This window comes from Pelmatolapia mariae, linkage group LG18, assembly GCF_036321145.2.
Source record: "Pelmatolapia mariae isolate MD_Pm_ZW linkage group LG18, Pm_UMD_F_2, whole genome shotgun sequence".
Lineage (NCBI taxonomy): Eukaryota > Metazoa > Chordata > Actinopteri > Cichliformes > Cichlidae > Pelmatolapia > Pelmatolapia mariae.
The window spans coordinates 10,734,800-10,750,360 of NC_086243.1; the positions used below are offsets into that span (position 1 = coordinate 10,734,800).

Consider the following 15,561-nt stretch of genomic DNA (forward strand, 5'->3'; position numbering starts at 1 on the left):
TAGGTCTCAAACTCCAGTGTCCTGAAACTTCTCCATGTGTCCCTGCTGCAACACACCTGAATAAAATTAGGTCATTAGCAAGAGACTAGAACTGGACTGCATTCTGAGGTAGCAATTCAGCCACTTCAATTATGTTACAGCAGCTCATGAGTGAATGACCATGGTGCAATAAAAGTACTTTTCGAAGTACAATTCTCCAAACACTTACATTTAAAATTACTCGAGTAGGGTTAGGGGTTGCCACCTCAGCATGCAGTCTAGTTCTATAGTCTTGCTAATAACCTACTAAGGTTAATCAGCTGTTTCTGGACCTCAAGGACTGGAGTTTGACACCCCTGATCTAGAGTCTCACAGATTTCAATTAGTTTACTAATTTTAAGTTTGAAATACTAGAGTACTGTGCTGCTAACGTTGAGCTCATCTTGCTGCAGGGATACCACTAGGTGGAATTGTTACATAAGAAACAGTATAAACCCAGACACTAAAACAAGTTAACTTAGAGCAACTTTTAAGTTTATTAAGACATTCATACAATCCAAGAGGAGGAAATCTGAAAAGTAGTCAAGGAGGGGAACGGGCAATATACTCTGGTAGGGGTAAAACCACGTCAGCAAAATATAGCCAACCAGTGAGGAATTCTGATATATATAGCAAGTGGGATAAAAAAAAAATATATATAGTACATTTAAATTAAACACATTCAAAGATAAACAAAAAGCAAGTGAATCCTACAGTATAACATGACAAAAGCCTCTATTAAGCAGGCCCACGATACATCGCACATATGTTAGCATAACATAATTTGCAGACTTTATACAGCACTTATACCTTTTAGTCCACAAGTAAGTTACTAAATGGTGGAGAACATCGAATACACGCATCTTAAGTGAACATTGAAAGAAATACCTGATAAGAACCTTAATGCTTATAGACCCCATGGCTTTGTAGCTCCAACCAATCAACTGTCAAGGTCAGAATCTACAACTGTCCAAGAGGGACCACCAAAGAAGTCACCTCGCTTTTAACACATACCAAAATTCTGATCGAAGGTTTAGCATTGAGAAGTTTTTTCCCCTCGAATAATAAGCACAATGCAAGTGGACAATCGCTATCACTGCGTTTAAAACAAAAAGAAAAATCTCAGGGCTCAAATCAGGTCGGCCACATTCATAGGCATCTCCTCCACGGTTGTATTGTAAAACGTCTCGATGTCCCGAAGAATCCTCTTGTCCTCCTCAGTCACAAAGTTGATAGCAACTCCTTTTCTGCCAAAACGACCACCGCGACCAATTCTGTGGAGGAAAATTGGACCATGTTAGACTCAGAGAGGCAACAACAGGGCATATTCTTCCAAAGAAACTCAACTCACCTATGAATGTAGTTCTCACGGTTTGTGGGAAGGTCATAGTTAATGACCAGGGAAACCTGCTGTACATCAATTCCACGAGCCTGGTGTGGGAGGGGAAAAAAGGGGCATTTTTAATTTAACTCCTTCACAGACAGACTGATGAAGACTGCATATTATTAATGTTGCTCGCGAATAAGTAACAGATTCCTACATTAAAAGAACCCATTGTGGAGAACGAGCCCTAATCTCCCAAAAGTTTCGACTGCTTGGTCATTTCAGGACTTTTGCAGGATTAAAAACATTTTGGGTTGTAACGTCACAGATGATCATTTGACCCTTCATACACCTCACACTTACCAGAAGATCAGTAGTGATTAACACTCTGCTTGAGCCAGACCTAAACTCCCTCATAATCACATCACGCTCCTTCTGGTCCATGTCACCGTGCTGCAAATGGAAAATATAGATTAATACTGATGAGCAAAAGCATTTGCTTGCACCAACATAAGATTCAAGCAGGGAGAGGACGCGTCGTACCAGAGCAGAGACGGTGAAGTCTCTAGCATGCATCTTTTCAGTCAACCAGTCGACTTTTCTCCTGGTGTTGAGGAAGATCACAGCCTGTGTGATTGTCAGAGTCTCATACAGATCACAGAGAGTGTCCAACTTCCACTCCTGGAAACAAACATGAGGTTATGAGATGTAAAGCACTGTCAACTGAAAAACATCAACATGAAGTCACAGCAGAATCCTGCAGTTTAACATCTACCCCACTTCCATGTTAAATAAGGAGCAGCTATTGTGTAACATAGGATCTCGAGACAAAGGAAACTGGACATTAAGAAAGAGGTCCCTCCTAGCCTCATTTCCAATACCATGCCTTTGATCTCCTTCTCTGGTGTACCCATGCTTACACGGCCACATGAGCTAAACCTGTGAGGCTTGGCTCCTGCAGTTTCAGCAGGGTGCTTTAGAGAGAAGGGAAGTTAAAACATTCACAGTGGTACAGGATTATCTGCAGAAATCTTACCAACCTCTCGCTCCACATTAATGTAGAACTGCTTGATACCCTCAAGGGTAAGCTCTTCTTTCTTCACCAAGATGCGAACAGGATCTCGCATGAACTTCTTAGTTACCTCCAACACATCTGCTGGCATGGTGGCTGAGAGCAGGACCACCTGAAGAAGCAGCACTACATGTTACACCACGCCCCCAAAAAAAAAAAATCAACATAAAATTTGTTACAAGCGTATTAAAGGCCAATGCCAATTGTGGCACTTGACCTTGAGATTGCAGCCAACGAACATTAAGAAAGAGGTTCGACCACATCTAATTTTCAGTCAAGTGCACAATAATCTCCTTCCACGTAAAAATCTGCTATCATCATTGCATGAAACAGAAAATCTGGATCACACAATTATAGCAGACCTCTGTTGATGCAGAAGGGCATCTTATGTGTTCTCTGGTGTGCGTTGGTTTCTTACTTGAATGTTTGTGCTCAGTTTCTGGAAGATCTCATAGATCTGATCCTTGAAGCCGCGACTCAACATCTCATCGGCTTCATCCAGAACAAACATCTTGATCCATTTTGGAGCTGCAGAGAAATGTCATGTTTGTTAGCAAACATATCACCAATCCAAGCTTCCAGTAAGCAGGACCTGTAATACTTACACAGGTGTTTCCTGTTCAGCATGTCGTACACACGTCCAGGTGTGCCCACCACTATGTGAGGGGCCTCGGCCTGGAGCTTCTGTATTTCACTACGGAGATTGGTCCCTCCAATGCAGGCATGGCAGGTTGCTCCCATGTAGTCACCCAAAGCCAGAATTACCTTCTGGATCTAAGAAGGGGAGATGGGACAGAGGGACAGAAGAACTTGTTTAAGTTAATGTGGCACAGAGAGCCAGACAAGACTCGCAAACTCCAGACTGCAGAAAAACTGTTTAAAGTGATCAGTAGAGTAAAAGAAACTCTCCATTTCAAGAGTCAGTCCCGAAAGATGGTATGCCATCACATCACTCAGTTTTCCACAGAAAAACTCGTAAGCATTTCACCTTTCAGACCAATGTAGCCACGGACAGAGACTACATTAGCTTAAGAAGATACTCGTCAAATCTTTTGGAATTTGAACAAATCTTTAAAAGATTGTACCTTAGGATCTGAATTAGTGTCCTCAGTACGCTGCTTAGGTCTGAGGTACTGCTGAGGTTTATGGTGACCTCAGGAACAGCATACCTGCTGAGCCAGCTCTCTAGTGGGAGCCAAAACCAGAGCCTGAGTCTCCTTCTGCTCAATATCCAACTGCTGCAAGATAGAGATGGCAAATGTGGCTGTCTTGCCAGTTCCAGACTGGGCCTGAGCAATGACATCATAGCCTGACAGTAAGGGGGAAAAATTATTTTAAGTACATATATTTGTTTCTCAAAACAGAAACATGCAGACAAGCTAAACAACAAAATCATCCTTTGCAAGATTTGACTCATTAACTAATCATTTTACAGTATTGAGTGATCAGCATGAAACAAAGTTATCCCCATGTTTTGGGTAAGTCCCGAAAGATGGTAGACCATCATTTCACTCAAACATCTACAATCCTATTCTGAGTTTAAAAAGAAAAGTATCAGTACCTTTGATGCAAGGGATGATGGCCCTCTGTTGAATGGCAGATGGTTTTTCAAAACCATATGCGTATATGCCCCTGAGAAGAGTCTCCTTCAGGTTCATATCATCAAAGTTGTCCGTAATCTCATTCCAGTTGCTCTGAATTTTGTGAAAGACAGTACATGGGTGAATTAGTACTTCAATGATCTAGTTACAGCCAAAAATATAGTGCCAGTGCTTATATTTCGCCATACTACTTACCTCGATGACACCATCAGGCTCCATTCCATCTGGTCCCCCATGGTCTCTATCTCTTGAGCTGTTGAAAATTAAACACTCTTCAATTTTTACATAAAATGTGACCTTAAAAATAAACTGAACGCATGCTACAGCGGTCGTTTCTTCCAGGCGTCATTTAATGTGAAGGCCTGCTGCCCACTCATCTCCAACAAGACCGCCTATTTCGCGCTTAGGGTGAGAAACTAAAACACAGAAATTACGTTAGATATGTAGTGAGATAGTCAATCGTAGCCTGGGTTACGCCCCAGCGATCTAGTTTCACAGTCCGGAGGTTCACTGAGCGCACGTGTCAAATTGCACGAGCCGGGCTCCACTGCTAGTCCCTCATAAAATGGCCGCTTACGTAACCTCCAAAGATTTGAGGCTGGCTCCTTACACCCACTGTGGTCCCCGGTAACTCGAGATTAAAATTACATCTGTACACGTTGGATGTACCTCAACATGGAGCTCCGCTTCGCTCACCGTTAGCCAATATGTCGGACAGTTGGGCCTGTACTGCCAACGGTGGCTTCTTCTGAGGCCTACATACAGCCTGGACCGACGGCTCTCAATTTGGATAATCCCCAGCTACGATAGTAAACAAAGGGTTCTACTAATCACTACAAAGTCCTGGTGTACTTTGAGTAAGACGTGGCCAAATATTAAACATTTAAACCAGAATGCTTTTAGAAGCAGTTCGTTACACACCGTAGTTCCAGAGCAGCTAGCGTCACATAGCTAACAGTTAACAACAGATCACCTCAACAGCGGTTGGGGCCTAGTTAGCTATTTAATAACTAATTTTATATAACACTAACTGCAAACCACTTTCGAAAGGTTAGGCGCAGATAAATATCCAGTGTCGTTTTAAAAAAAAAACACGCCCAAATGTATTCTCTTACCTGTTGTAATCAGCAGAATCGCTAGACATGATCCGTTCCCAACTTCAGCATGCGAGTGGAAAGATCGCTGCTCGAGAATACAACTGCATTTATGGAGCCGGACTATTTTCACCGACAAACTCAGTGCCCAATTTGGCTGACAATAAAGTATTAGTTGACTGACTTAATGTTTGAATCACATTTTATTTAACACACTACTTGTTGTGTTCAAATATGTCTTTAGATAAACAATAAAATGTTAAAATTGTTCCAGACTATATTCCTCGGCGGAAGGATATTGCAGTAATAGTGGGTGCTCGGGCTCGCTACCGTGTCTCTAATAGGTCAAAACTCGCTCTGACAAGGTTGTGCAACATTTTTGGAGAGAAGGTTTGCATGAGGCCCATGAAAGCGGGGTTCAAGAAATAAAATGAAGTGTACTACCACACAGGCAGAGCTAACCGAGGCTTTGCTGTCCAAGTGTGATTATTAAACAACTTTTAATTGGCATAGAGTTTAAAAAGGGACAATGCTGCAGTTTCTGTGTCTTTGACACACTTGCTGTTCCATATTTATCAGTTATGTGTAGTGCTTGAGGCAGGTTTAAAACAATTAAAGTACACAGTCACTTCCATATGTGGAGTGACAGATATAGAACTGGTATCTTGCATATTGTAAGGAAAGCTGACTGGACAGGCAAACTTGTCATAACAATAACTGCTTTGGGGAAAGTGTGGGGAGAAATCTGGAGAAGGCTTCTTCTTGGCATATCATTCAGTAGATTTCCGCTACCTGCTGGACTTAAGCAACTGACAGTTTGTACGAACTAATTCTCTGTCAGTCTCTTGTGTTTCTTTATTCCAGAAATCAGAGACGTTATAAAGAGGAGACACTCAAAGACTTATGAAAAAAGGACATTGGAAAATACTGACAGCTAAGATGGTTGTACTTATTTTAGGGTAAAAGTTAACAAGCCTTGATTTAAAAAAAAAAAAAAAAATCAGATTTGACTGGAGATTCTATACATGCAGTTTTTATCTCCTGGTGACCTTTGAGATGAAAGTTCAGTTAGATAATGCTTCAATTAGTCTCCACTGAGTCAGAGTGGTGAGACTTGCTTTGATAAAGTACCCAGTTTAGCTGAGCTAACACAACCATTTTCTCCCTGTGTCACCTCTCTACTTTCCACGTTTCACCTTCTTGGAGAAGTTTCTGATTTACTTGGAAGACCTTGGACTCTACTCTGGTTTAGACAATGTTAACTAGATTATTATGAGATTATTATTATAATACATAATTAAAAGGATTATTCTCTAAATATGAGAGAAGCACACAATAATAATCAGTTGTGAGGCACACTCACGTGACTGGATATAATATCCCTGTTTACTTTAAAAAACTAATTTAGATTCTGTATATTTAAGCCTTCCCCTACAGCAAAGCTGTTTTAATGGCCAGCTTTTATTTGATCTCAGGTAGTCGTGCTTGCATTGTTAGAAAAAGAAAGAGCACATTTCTCCCATATTAGCTTCTCTTCATTGGCTACCTGTTAAATGTAGACTCACATTTAATATTCTTCTCCTCACATACAAGATAATCAGGTCCCATCTTATCTTCAAGACCTTATATCACCCTAACAGAGCACTTCGCTCTCAGACTTGTGGTTCCTGGGATATTTAGTAGCATAGGAGGCAGAGCCTTTAGCTTTAAGGCCCCTCTTCTGTGGAACGGGACAGACATGCTCTCTACTTTTAAGATTAGGCTTAGAACCTTCCTTTTTGATTAAGCTTATAATAAGGGCTCAGCATTCAATACCATCGTTCCCTCGAAGCTGGACAGGAAACTGCAGGATCTAGGACTGAGCAGCTCCCTCTGCAGCTGGATCCTTAACTTCCTGTCTGACAGACGCCAAGTGGTCAGACTGGGCAGCACCACCTCATCCCCCATCACACTGAACACTGGTGCTCCACAGGGGTGTGTACTGAGCCCTCTCCTGTACTCACTCTACACCTATGACTGCACGGCCACTAGAAACTCCAACATCATTGTGAAGTTTGCGGACGACACTACAGTGGTGGGTCTTATTACCAACGGTGATGAGACGGCCTACAGGGAGGAGGTCAGCGCCCTGACCCACTGGTGTCAAGACAACCATCTCACCCTCAACGTCGCAAAGACAAAGGAGTTGATAGTGGACTTCCGGAGGTGCAGAGGAGTACACACCCCCATCACCATCAACGGCGCCGCTGTGGAGAGAGTGAGCAGCTTCCGCTTCCTTGGTGTACATCTGGCTGAGGATCTTACGTGGTCAGTACACATAAACAAAACAGTGAAGAAGGCGCAGCAGCGCCTCTTCTTTCTCAGGAGACTGAAAAGATTCGGCATGAGCCCCCGCATCCTCAGGACCTTCTATCGCTGTGCCATTGAGAGCATCCTCACTGGATGCATCACCACCTGGTACGGCAACAGCACCGCTCACAACCGCAAAGCTCTCCAGAGAGTAGTGCGGTGTGCTGAACGGATAATTGGAGGTGAGCTTCCCTCCCTCCAAGACATCTACAGGAAGCGGTGCCTGAGGAAAGCGGGGAGGATCATCAAGGACTCCAGTCACCCCAGCCATAAACTGTTCAGACTACTTCCATCAGGAAGGAGGTTCTGCAGCATCCGGTCCTGTACCAGCAGACTGAGAGACAGCTTTTTCCATCAGGCCATCAGACTGCTGAACACTTCATAGACACCTCACCCTCACTACTGGAACTTCAACATTATGCACTCCATACTGTATATAAATACCACTGTTTTGCACATACCAACCTCTGTATATTTTATATATCTTATTTTATTGTTTACTTTATTTCATTTGTAAAACATGTATATACATACTATATACACACTCAAACACACACACGTAGAAAAACATATTTAGTATACACATTCAGTAATGTATATACCTTTACATATTGTACATATATTTATTACTTTTTAGATTAGCCATTTTTATATTTTGCTTGTTTTACATTATTGTATTTTGCACAACTCTGTTGCTTGTGAAGCTCGCACACAAGAATTTCACTCACATGTACTGTACCAGTGTACCTGCACATGTGATGTGACAATAAAAGTGATTTGATTTGATCATCTAACCCCGAATCTTCCCTTAGTTACGCTGCACTGAGTGTTTATTCTTCACACTCTCTATATGTTTATACATCACTTTGCATTTAATCAATAGTTATTTTTATGTTTGGCTCTCTCCCACAGTGTGTCTTTTGTCCTGTCTTCCTCCCCTCACAGCACATGGCCGCCCCTCCTTGAGCCTGGTTCTGCCTGAGGTTTCTTCCTGTTAAAAGGGAGTTCTCTGTCCCACTGTTGGGTCATTTGATTGTTGGGATTTTCTCTCTATGATTGTAGTTTTAACCTTACTGTTGTTGTGATTTAGCACTATATAAATAAAACTGAATTGAAATTGAATTGCACAAGTAGTTCTGTTATCTCTATGCTCTATTTTAGTGCATTTCAATAGGAAACACTTTAATTATTTGATGTTAAACTCCATAGACAGTTTAAGCTTTCAGCTAAAACATTTGAGCAACTCTATGGACCATCCAGCAGTATCAGCGCACCACTCTTAAACCAGCACTTGTGATGACTTTTAACTCAGCCAATAAGAGGGAAACTTCATTCTTTCTTTTCTGCTAGAACCACAAAGACCACAAGTAGGGTACCATAATTCATATACTTAATATTAAGTGAAATTACTGTCTTATCAACAATGAAAAGGTTGTGGTACACATGTCAAATAAGATTACAAATACTTTATTCATCCACAAATGTTACGAAATTGCTCTGTTAAAGCAACCAACAACAAAAAACTTTGCCTTTTTTCCAGTGTACAAAGGGAGCGGTTGGATTTTTCCTTTTTTTTCTTTAATTGAATACAGTGGAGATATGGTTTGAATTTCACAGATGCAGGCTTTTGGAAACTATATTAATGCACAATGGTGTAGTAGTTAGAGAAGAGTTCCTCCCCTGCTGAAATGTCCCTGAGCGACACTAGCACAACACACCGCAGACGCCTCTGTGTACCCTGGCTGTAGTTGACGTTAGGGAGATACTGGTGGAGCTCAATGGGAAACTTGTATGGCAGGTCGTACTCCTGGTAGCACACGTTGGCAGGCCTCTCGTAGGAGCAGTTGTTCACATACTGACCCACAGCTAGGGGGTTATGGGGAGTGTCTGTCAGCCAGCTTGTGTCGCTGGTCAAATAAGGACCTATTCTGTCTCTTCCACTGCACGACTTGAACACCATCTTAGAGATGCCTTTGTCATTTCCATCAACCAGGATGCCATCAATGCATCTGAAAACAAAGGGGTTTCTGATGGACTGAAGAAGAATGGGCTCATAGGGTTGGTAAACAGTGCCGGGATACATTGCAACTGTTGCTCCTTTGGGTACAAATCCCTTGGTGACAAAGACTCCAGTTCCGGCGAAGGGTAAAGTGCTAGGCTTCCGCTCAATGCAGAATCCCAGTGTCTGTAACAGGACATCCTGTCCGCACACCGGATCTCCTCCAACCTGCTCTGCTTCACTTGTTAGCTGCAGCATAAATGGAGTCTGGAACTGCCTCTGATGAAACCCATGATTCCTGAACAGGGCTCTGAAGAGCGTCAGCAGGCTCCGTGAAACCTCCTCATCGGGGACTAGCTTATCTTTCGAGCGCTCAGTCACCTTCCGCAGTGTTTTCTCATTTTTAGACAGGTTGAAGACTACCCAAGGCACAAACCTGTGTCGGTAGGACTTCCATTTGTTCTGAAATCTTCGCAAAACAACTGTAAACATCCAGAGACTTGTTTGTATGTCGGACATTGAAGAACGAGGTTCTTTGGATGAATCGTCGAGTCGTTTCCGATAACTTGCTTCAAAATAAAAAAACACTTGTTGCTATTTCAAAACGTAGAACGAACTTTAAATTTATTTTGCTTAAATTTCTTTAGATATGTATTGTATGTTTGATAAGGCACAAAAAATCGATAATTAACACTTTTGGAAGTTGTATAGGTTATATGCTATAAATTGTATGCTCTTATTTTGAAGAGCTGTGATTCAACCGGAAAAACTTTTTACGCGACTTGTAAAAACTTTACGGGCACTAAGCCAGCTGGATGGGAGGAAGAGTAGCCCGGCAGTGACAAACATGGTATGAAATTACTCTTTTTTTTTTAAATTATTGTTTGTAGGGGCAAGTATAACATGTACCCATTCACATAAATGTATAAAACACATCTCTTCGGATTCATATCATAGTCTTAAAACTGCTTTTAATACCTTAAATTCGCCTGAAATAATGAAAACAAACAGCCCCCTCTCCTTTAGCATTAGCTAAGTAGCTCACAGTGGGGCTAACCAACAAGCACAGTGAGCTAACTACGATTGCTATCATTTAAACACACAAAATGACACAACTTTTAGATCGTTATCGTGTGGAATGCGTAACTTTATCAGTAGTATTGATATTAACACAAGGAAACCGTCAGTCAATACACTGGAAGTCGGTGACTGCAATCAGCATAGCATGTCTCTGCTAGTTCCCTCTTACTGTGATTTAGATGTGTTTCGCCAGAGTTCACTGTAGCTAACAGCTAGCCTACCCTTTGTGGTTATTGAACAGCGGCACGATTATTTCGTTCAGTACTGAGATAACGATTATTTATCATTTTTTCAATTACAGAATTGTTTTTATTGCAGTGCCACGTAAAGACACCGCGTTCTTATCTTCGCGTGGACACAACTTTTGTATCAAAATAAATTAGGTCCTCCTTAGTCACCTGAATTTAGTGCGCCTCAGAAAAGGAAAAAAACGCTGTACCAAAACTTAACACAAAGTTAAATCTTCTTTCACATTTACATTGTGCTAGATCCCTGTTAATTCAACTTCATAAATTAATCTTTGCAGAGACATCAGGTCTTTATTCACCTGGCCCATGTGCATTGCCTATAAGCAAATATAAAGTTTCTCACGCCATTCAGTGTACCTGCATGATGGATGTGAATAAAACTCGAAGCAGTGTACTCCACATATGTGAGATCTTATCTCTAGCAGCATTGCCACTTTAGGAAAATAATTGCTCGAGGAGATAACAAATCTTTTGTTTGTCCTGTATGTTTACCCTTTACCCGAAGCCTTTATTACTCACTATGTTTAGTGGACACACTATTTGGCCAAATCTATTTATCTATTTGGCCAAATAGTATCTTGATTGGCTGTTGATGTCAGCGTGTCTTTGTGAGCTGCATGGATGTGCAGACTATAGGCTCAAAGGTAACAGTTATAATTGAGACACACAGGCACACGGTCAGGTGCTGATTTAGTGAGCATTTGATTTGCTTTTGCTCTGCGTTTTGTTGGTGGAGCACACATTTCAGTTATTGCAAAGTCACATTCATTTAATTGTGGGAGGCTAAAATTGTGATTGAGATTAAAATGTGATTAATTGAGCAGCCCTAGGTTATTGTGTCAAATTCAGATGGTACGCCTTGCAGTGTTATTGTAATCTCCCATTCTGTGCAAGTCGCACAGGGAATTAATACGTAAAAAAATTACTCCATATTATTGTTGTTGCTGCCTCATACCTTCAGCTATTTGTGTATTTTGGCTATTTGAATATGTGCCCTGTGTGTTGTGTCTGTGCAGAACAAGCTGAAGTCCTCGCAGAAGGATAAAGTTCGCCAGTTTATGATTTTTACACAATCCAGTGAGAAGACTGCAGTGACCTGCCTGGCACAGAATGACTGGAAGCTAGATGTTGCCACAGATAAGTTTTTCCAAAGTCCAGAGCTCTACATTTCAAATCTAAAGGGGGCCTTAGACAAGAAGAAGCTTGAGCAGCTGTACAACAGATACAGAGGTATAGAAAAAGCACCGCTATAATGTTTCCATTGGTTAAAAATTGTATACACAGCACAGGATTGTATTACACATTACAATACTAACGAACTGAAATTAATACTCTGAATGGTTAATCAGTTAATAAATTTTTCTTGTTCTTAGATCCTCATGACGACAACAAAATAGGCATTGATGGGATCCAGCAATTCTGTGACGACTTGGGTTTGGACCCTGCCAGTATAAGCGTCCTCCTCATCGCCTGGAAGTTCAGGGCAGCAACGCAGTGCGAGTTCTCGAAACAGGAGTTCATGGAAGGCATGACAGAACAGGGGTGAGAAAAACATTTTCAGATGGTGAAAGAAGAGGGGGGAAACTGTGTTCCTATGTGTTCTGTAAAGGAGGCAACAACCATTCAAACACTGGTGTAACTTTAAGTGAGATTGATAGGGTGGATTGTTGTGCAAATGCACGTATTCATTTAAAAATGCTTATTTTGTGATTTTATTTGGAGTGGTTTCTTTAGTAATGATTTTTGTAATTTAATGTAGTTTCTGTAAAGATACAAACATATTTCCCAAATTGTTTGAGCACAGTAAATGTAAATAAAACAGAATTTAGATTGGCAAAGCTTTTAAATGCTGTATTTCCTAAAAAATAGTAAAAAGACGTCACACTAGAGGTTGAGTAGTAACAAATTTAATTGTTTTTTTTTTTAAATATCAAATTTGATATCAGCATCACTAATTAGTGATTAGTGGGGATAGGTTAATTGGTTAATCCAAAAGTGCCCATAGGTGTGAATGCGGGAGTGAATGTGAGCGAGAATGGTTGTCTGTCCCTGTGTGTTAGCCCTGTGACAGACTGGCGACCTGTCCAGGGTGTACCCCGCCTCTCGCCCTATGACAGCTGGGATAGGCTCCAGTGCCCCCCGCGACCCTGAAAAGGATAAGCGGAAGCGAATGGATGGATGGATGGATGGATATCAGCATCACATATCAAAGATTTTGGCACAGAAGCATAATTCCCACTGTGTTGCATCGCCTCTTTTTATGTCACTCTCGCCTCATGCTAATGCAGTACGTGCTGACTGTGGGTTGACATTCTTAAAGTGAAAAAAAAAATCCCTTTCCTGTAAAAGTTGTCATCTGAACGTAGTATAAAAAATGGTCGTGGTTTCCCGGTCTGAAAAACCTGCATTCTTTTTAATGGCCTCTAGGAGGCGATAGAGGTGGTTACAAGAGAAGTTCTGGTCCCATGTGGGAAAACGGCTTTCTACTTGGACTTCTGGAAACAGGTTTCTGCTAAGCTTATGGGTTTAGCATTTAGCATTCAGGTCATACTGAATAAAGCATTGAGTCTTTTTTGCAAATTTTGGTCAATTTTAGTGTCAGAATGGACGATTGTCCAGGATGTGTCTATTGAACACAACAACTTGTGCTTGATAAATCTTAGCCACGTCTTTATACAATGTCTGTACATCTGAATGGGCTGCATATGTTGCTCCAAAACCTTTACGTAGCGTTAAGCATTAACAGTGCCTTCACAGATGTGCAAGTTATCCCTGCCGCATACTCTAATGTGGCTCATGGGAGCCTTTTGCACACAATCATGTTAGTTATTAACCCAGTTAGTGGGGAGCTGTTCCACCAGGTGGTGTTTTGGGGGTTGCAAAAATTTTCTAGCTTTGTTTTTCTGGTCTGACCCATTTTTAAAAAATTTTTTTTTAAATGTATTGCTAAAAATAAATAAATAGAAATGAGCATGTTGTTCAAAAAGTAATAAGAAATATCAGTCTTTATCTGATCTGATCCGATCCTCCTTATACTACAAGGCCAATCCCAAAAGTAAGGTCTCCTATTTTGTATTTCCTATGTATTTCGAAAACAATAGGAGACCTTACTTTTGGGATTGCCCTCGTACATCAGTTTCATGTGGGGCTGAAACGATTCTGATGATTATTATATTTTGCTTTTATTTACATTTTACACACTGCCCCAACTTTTCTGGAAACGGCGACACCAAAGTAAAGTTCTGTGATAATTTACATTTTTATGCTATAAAATCGCTGACAACTGTAAAGGCTTCAGGGTCTGCTTGGACTTTGTCAGATATAAACCAGCTGCTACATTTTGCATGTGCTGCATTTTTAGCCACTGGAAAGCAACAGTGTTTTGTTTTTTATCCTTCTGCAGGTGTGACAACATAGAGAAGCTAAAAGCTCAGCTGCCTAAGATAGAGCAAGAATTAAAGGACTCAAGGAAATTTAAGGACTTCTACCAGTTTACATTTAATTTTGCAAAGAATCCTGGCCAGAAAGGTTTGGGTAAGAATCCTTTTAATGCTCATTGGCTGTTTTTGTTTTCTTGGTTGAATTTCTTTTGATTGAATACTGTTTTTCTTACAGATTTAGAAATGGCAATTGCATATTGGAATTTAGTTCTCCCGGGAAGATTCAAGTTTCTGGACCTGTGGAACAAATTTTTAGTTGTAAGTTTACAATAAATAAATCATAACAAGGCAGGTATCATCGTTTCTCGTAAATAAACTTTGCTCCTCATCCTTTGCAGGAACACCACAAAAGATCGATTCCTAAGGACACTTGGAATCTCTTACTAGACTTCAGTACGATGATCACAGACGACATGTCGAATTACGACGAGGAAGGTTTGTAGATTTCTCGTTGGCAGTCATGTCTTGAAACGTGTTATTCAGAGTCACATTGCTGAATCTGTTTTGCTTCTTCGATAGGAGCGTGGCCCGTCCTTATTGACGATTTTGTGGAGTTCGCGCGACCACATATCGGAACCAAAAGCACTGCAGTTTAAGGTCCGCTCTCACTGAAGTAACAGCCATGAGAGGTTTCTACAAAATCAGTGACTGGAGGACGGTGGAGTCACTCTGAGCTGGGAACTATGTTGCCTTTTCAACCCTCAGGACTGAAATATTTTACACAGCAGAGACTTTATATATATTATGTGTATGTACAAAAGGCATATCCGTTTGTTAGTTAACACGTGATAGTTTGAAACTTTTATCTAAAGTATTGGGCTTTTGTGTGCGCTCAAGCCAACTAGAGAGGAGTCTCCATTTGAACCCATGTGGGTCTCTGATGTGGTTGCACTCTGATACAGGTAGATATACACACTTGAACTGTAATGTAAACACAAGGGTTTGCAAAGAGGATGTTGTTCTTTAAATACTGAATTTTAATACTAGTGTGCATTTCCTGATTTTTGTTTTATGATATGTTTGTGTTACAAGTCAGTATCAAACATTGATTGTAATTTTTTAAATCATAATGCTGTTTGTTTAAACATGAATGGGTAAGGATAAAATAAATAATTCAGTTTGGTCTCTTTAAAGCTGCCAAGCCTCTGTGCATTTATACTTAGAAAGAGAAAATGAGACATTGAAAGTCAGTCTCTGTTTGGTTTATTGCCAAATACCCTCATTAACCTTTAGAAATGTCTTAATTTTTTGTGGCACAAATCCAACAAGGTGCCGGAAACATTCCTCGAAGATTTTTATCAGGATTGACATGACAACGATTTGCTGGCTTGATGAT

The 15,561-nt window shown here is 40.8% G+C and overlaps 3 protein-coding genes and 4 non-coding genes across 7 annotated transcripts; 1 reads left to right on the top strand and 6 right to left on the bottom strand.

The window, feature by feature from the left end:
* Nucleotides 1–491: 491 nt before the first annotated feature.
* On the bottom strand, nucleotides 492–5,224 carry eif4a2 (eukaryotic translation initiation factor 4A2). The gene is made up of 11 exons (XM_063462401.1): nucleotides 5,131–5,224; nucleotides 4,211–4,268; nucleotides 3,976–4,108; nucleotides 3,584–3,723; nucleotides 3,020–3,188; nucleotides 2,833–2,942; nucleotides 2,383–2,526; nucleotides 1,886–2,023; nucleotides 1,706–1,795; nucleotides 1,370–1,449; nucleotides 492–1,292 (listed from the first exon to the last, which is right to left on the bottom strand). The coding sequence occupies exons 1-11, from the start codon at nucleotides 5,157–5,159 to the stop codon at nucleotides 1,148–1,150; spliced, it is 1,236 nt and encodes a 411-aa protein (XP_063318471.1). The 5' UTR covers nucleotides 5,160–5,224; the 3' UTR covers nucleotides 492–1,147.
* LOC134617870 (small nucleolar RNA SNORA81) lies at nucleotides 2,148–2,331 on the bottom strand. Its single transcript, XR_010091740.1, has one exon. It is a non-coding gene; the product is annotated as a small nucleolar RNA SNORA81 (small nucleolar RNA).
* Nucleotides 2,616–2,795, bottom strand: LOC134617872 (small nucleolar RNA SNORA81). Its single transcript, XR_010091741.1, has one exon. It is a non-coding gene; the product is annotated as a small nucleolar RNA SNORA81 (small nucleolar RNA).
* LOC134617873 (small nucleolar RNA SNORD2) lies at nucleotides 3,295–3,369 on the bottom strand. Its single transcript, XR_010091742.1, has one exon. It is a non-coding gene; the product is annotated as a small nucleolar RNA SNORD2 (small nucleolar RNA).
* On the bottom strand, nucleotides 3,854–3,928 carry LOC134617874 (small nucleolar RNA SNORD2). The gene has a single exon (XR_010091743.1). It is a non-coding gene; the product is annotated as a small nucleolar RNA SNORD2 (small nucleolar RNA).
* A 2,914-nt stretch (nucleotides 5,225–8,138) lies between the features above and the next one.
* Nucleotides 8,139–10,001, bottom strand: setd9 (SET domain containing 9). Its single transcript, XM_063462027.1, has one exon. It carries the CDS (start codon nucleotides 9,974–9,976, stop codon nucleotides 9,098–9,100), a length of 879 nt encoding a protein of 292 aa, XP_063318097.1. The 5' UTR covers nucleotides 9,977–10,001; the 3' UTR covers nucleotides 8,139–9,097.
* Nucleotides 10,002–10,222: 221 nt separating this feature from the next.
* dcun1d1 (DCN1, defective in cullin neddylation 1, domain containing 1 (S. cerevisiae)) lies at nucleotides 10,223–15,358 on the top strand. The gene is made up of 7 exons (XM_063461791.1): nucleotides 10,223–10,307; nucleotides 11,802–12,015; nucleotides 12,159–12,327; nucleotides 14,189–14,319; nucleotides 14,401–14,483; nucleotides 14,564–14,660; nucleotides 14,745–15,358. Exons 1-7 carry the CDS (start codon nucleotides 10,305–10,307, stop codon nucleotides 14,819–14,821), a joined length of 774 nt encoding a protein of 257 aa, XP_063317861.1. The 5' UTR covers nucleotides 10,223–10,304; the 3' UTR covers nucleotides 14,822–15,358.
* The last annotated feature ends 203 nt before the right edge of the window (nucleotides 15,359–15,561 follow it).